At 35.4% G+C, this 3,289-nt stretch overlaps 1 protein-coding gene across 1 annotated transcript; it reads right to left on the bottom strand.

The window, feature by feature from the left end:
* Nucleotides 1-504: 504 nt before the first annotated feature.
* LOC111809624 (NAD(P)-linked oxidoreductase superfamily protein) lies at nt 505-3,047 on the bottom strand. Its single transcript, XM_023695978.2, has 5 exons — nt 2,910-3,047; nt 2,652-2,827; nt 2,251-2,497; nt 960-1,139; nt 505-809 (listed from the first exon to the last, which is right to left on the bottom strand). The coding sequence occupies exons 1-5, from the start codon at nt 3,024-3,026 to the stop codon at nt 582-584; spliced, it is 948 nt and encodes a 315-aa protein (XP_023551746.1). The 5' UTR covers nt 3,027-3,047; the 3' UTR covers nt 505-581.
* Between the last annotated feature and the right edge of the window lie 242 nt (nt 3,048-3,289).

Consider the following 3,289-nt stretch of genomic DNA (forward strand, 5'->3'; position numbering starts at 1 on the left):
AAAATGGTAATAGTGTTATTGTGACCTTTAAAAAAGCTTCGTTGACGTTTTTGACCTCGATACTATTTGCAAATATGAGCATGAACTATGACCATTGTTTGGGTGCAGTCAACAAGGTTAAAAGGGACTCGATGGATATCCCTCGTGACGGCAACTACAGAAGAGGAAACCCATGAAGGATGGCTGCCCAAAATTACATTATCTATTAATTTATGTAAAATATCGCTGCTTTTTTTTTTTTTTTTTTTTTCTTCTTTTTCTTTGAGTTTGAAAAGCCCATTGGGCTTCCGTTCAACGGAGGAGCTGAGACAAGCCCATTGGGCTTCCGTTCAACGGAGGAGCTGAGACAAGCCCAGTGGGCTCAAATTCGCTAGCCCAATAATACATATATATTTCCAATTGTAATACAATAATAATTATTTAAGAGCTAAGTTAATTTTAATTTTATTGATAAATAATATTTTTTTATGTGAATTTCTACTAATTTTATAGATAAAAACTAGCTTATTAGAACTCGAACAACTTTATTTATTCATATGAAGTGTGACAAAAAAGGAGAAATAATTTAAAAATAAACAACATTAAATTTCTCCGTCCCACAAATCTTGAATAATTTTGAATGGACTTGTTGTGTCGTTTACAAAATATTCACCCCTCATAATCTTTCTTTCTTCTAATTTTTCAATTTCCAAGCAATCTTGATCGTCCAATTTTAAATCAAGGGCTCCAAAGTTTTCTTTCATACGGTGTTCGTTAAAGCTCTTCACTATCACACTCGATCCTTTCGATAGGCCCCACTGCAGAGCAACCTTCAACGTATATAACAAAAAAAAAAAACGTGTTAGTCGAGACGTGATAAAATGTATTAACGTTTATCGTAAAGTTTCAATTTCATTAAAAGAATTATTAATTATCCTAACCTAGGACTTGGGAGACAAGAGACAAGTTTTTGAAATAACCTGAGCTGGAGTTGCATTGTGTTTGAGAGCGATTGATTTGATGAGTGGACTTTCAATCACAGCCGTTGATCCCCATGCATTCCCTGGTCCACCCAATGGAGAATATGCACTCACGTGGATCTTATGCTCTCCACAAAACTCTCTTAGCTTTCTTTGTCTCCACATTGGATGCATCTCTACCTATTCATTCAACAAATTAGGGTTTTTTTTTTAAAAGAATTGAACGAATCTCGAGATCGAACTTTCAACGTTATGAAAGAAGTTAGATACGTTTTTCACCATTCAGCTGCTTTTGGTTATACATCCTAACGATATTGTCTCCTTGTAGATACTCATTCAAAGGACGGTTTGTTTGAGACTACCATCTTCTTGAAGTTCTAAGTCATTGAGGCTGGCTTAATTGATAACATTTTTGTTTCACGTTATTTATTTATCGTATCTAATTTTCTATTTTGGGTTCTAGAAATCTCATTCTAACTCGGGATTCTCTTGGTTTCGAGTATCTCGGAGTATCAAACTTCCCTATTATACTATAAATTTACTATACAAATTGAAAAAAAATAATGAAGAAATATTTATTAGGATAGGAAGATCTTAATAATGATACTATTGTCCCCAATTTGGTCTCTAAAATTATAAATATTCTATTTTTAGTCTTTACTTTCTAATAAATTAGATGACATCAAACTTGTTTTCTTGTTGTAGTCAACCCTAGCGGATATTGTCGCATGTTACGTATTGATGTCAGTCTCACGGTTTTAAAACGTGTCTATTAAGGAAAGGTTTTCACACTTGTATAAGGAAGGCTCTGATCCCCTCTCCAACCGATGTAGGATCTCACAATCCACCCCATTTGGAGTCCCAACGTTCTCCCTGACACACTTCCTGGTGTCTGGCTCTAATACCATTTGTAACAACCCAAACTCACCGTTAGCAGATATTATCCACTTTGGCCCATTAAATATCATCATCAGCCTCACAATTTTAAAACTTGTCTACTAGAAAGAAGTTTTCACACCCTTGTAAAAGATCATTCGTTCTCCTCCCCAACCGATGTGAAAGCTCACAAATATACAAGACAGACATGTAATCGAGTGAAATTGGAAACGACGGTTCGACACTCCTAAGCTTTTATTATCCTAACTAGCTCTTGAACTTAGGTGATTATTCATCAACATTAAACCCCACTAGATTGACTTTCAATATTGTAAACATCATGTTAATTCAAGAACAAAAATCCAAAAAACAGACCAATTAATAACATTAATAGAAGCTAAAGAGAGAGAGAAACCTGGTTAACAGCTGGAGGAATGGAAGCAAATTCTAAAAGGGATTCAAGTTTTTTGGTGGAGAAATTGCTCACACCAATGCACCTACACAGACCCAATTCTTGGCACTTTTCCATTCCCTTCCAAGTGCTTTCGAGATCCAATGCTTCCTCAAAATCACTTTCCTTGGGAACTGGATAACATGCCCAAGGCTTCAGCTTCAATGGCCAATGCACCAAATACATATCAATATACTCCAATCCCATGTTCCTATAAACACCAAAATTCAAAATTCAACGACAATTTCGCGTTTTAAAACAAAACCCGTTACTATAACGTGATTGTATAAGCTTTAATCTATCGAATTTCAACGTGGGTTCGACAAAAATCGAAGCTTTAGCCTTGTAATTATGTAATAGATTACCTTAGTGACTGTTTTAATGCTGAAACAGGATCATGATGGTCATTTCCCCATACTTTTGTAGTGATAAAAATGTCTTCTCTCCCCACATCTTGGCTCAAAATTTCATCACAAATGGCTTTGCCAACAGCCCCCTCAGATCCATAGATAGTTGCTGTATCAAAATGCCTATGACCCATCTGAAAAATCAAAGAAAAATAAGGTAAGAAACAATGGAAAAAGGTACAAAAATGAAGAGAAAAAGAGCTTATCAATATGTACTTTGATGGCCATATGAACAGCTGATTCTATGGCTTTTGAGTGAGCTTGATAAGAAAAAGTGCCAAAACCAAAAATGGGAAGATTTACACCACAATTCAATCTCACTTGATTTTCCATTGTGTTCTTCTCTTTCTCTCTCTAAATTATGTAATAATAATTTGGAGAGAGATTAGGTTAGAAGATGTGTTTATATAGGAGAGAGAGCGTTGAAGTCAACGTTGTTAACTGTCTCCTAACAGGACATTACAGCTTATGATGAATGAATCATTGATGTTTGTGTCTGAAAAATTTAGTGCCTAGTTTGTGGGATCTATTTTCCATCTTTTGTGGGATACCGTTGGATTGGCCCTTGATCTTGTCATCCAAGGGACAGGATTACT

Source organism: Cucurbita pepo, chromosome 14, assembly GCF_057944985.1.
Source record: "Cucurbita pepo subsp. pepo isolate OVF chromosome 14, ASM5794498v1, whole genome shotgun sequence".
Taxonomy (NCBI): Eukaryota; Viridiplantae; Streptophyta; class Magnoliopsida; order Cucurbitales; family Cucurbitaceae; genus Cucurbita; species Cucurbita pepo.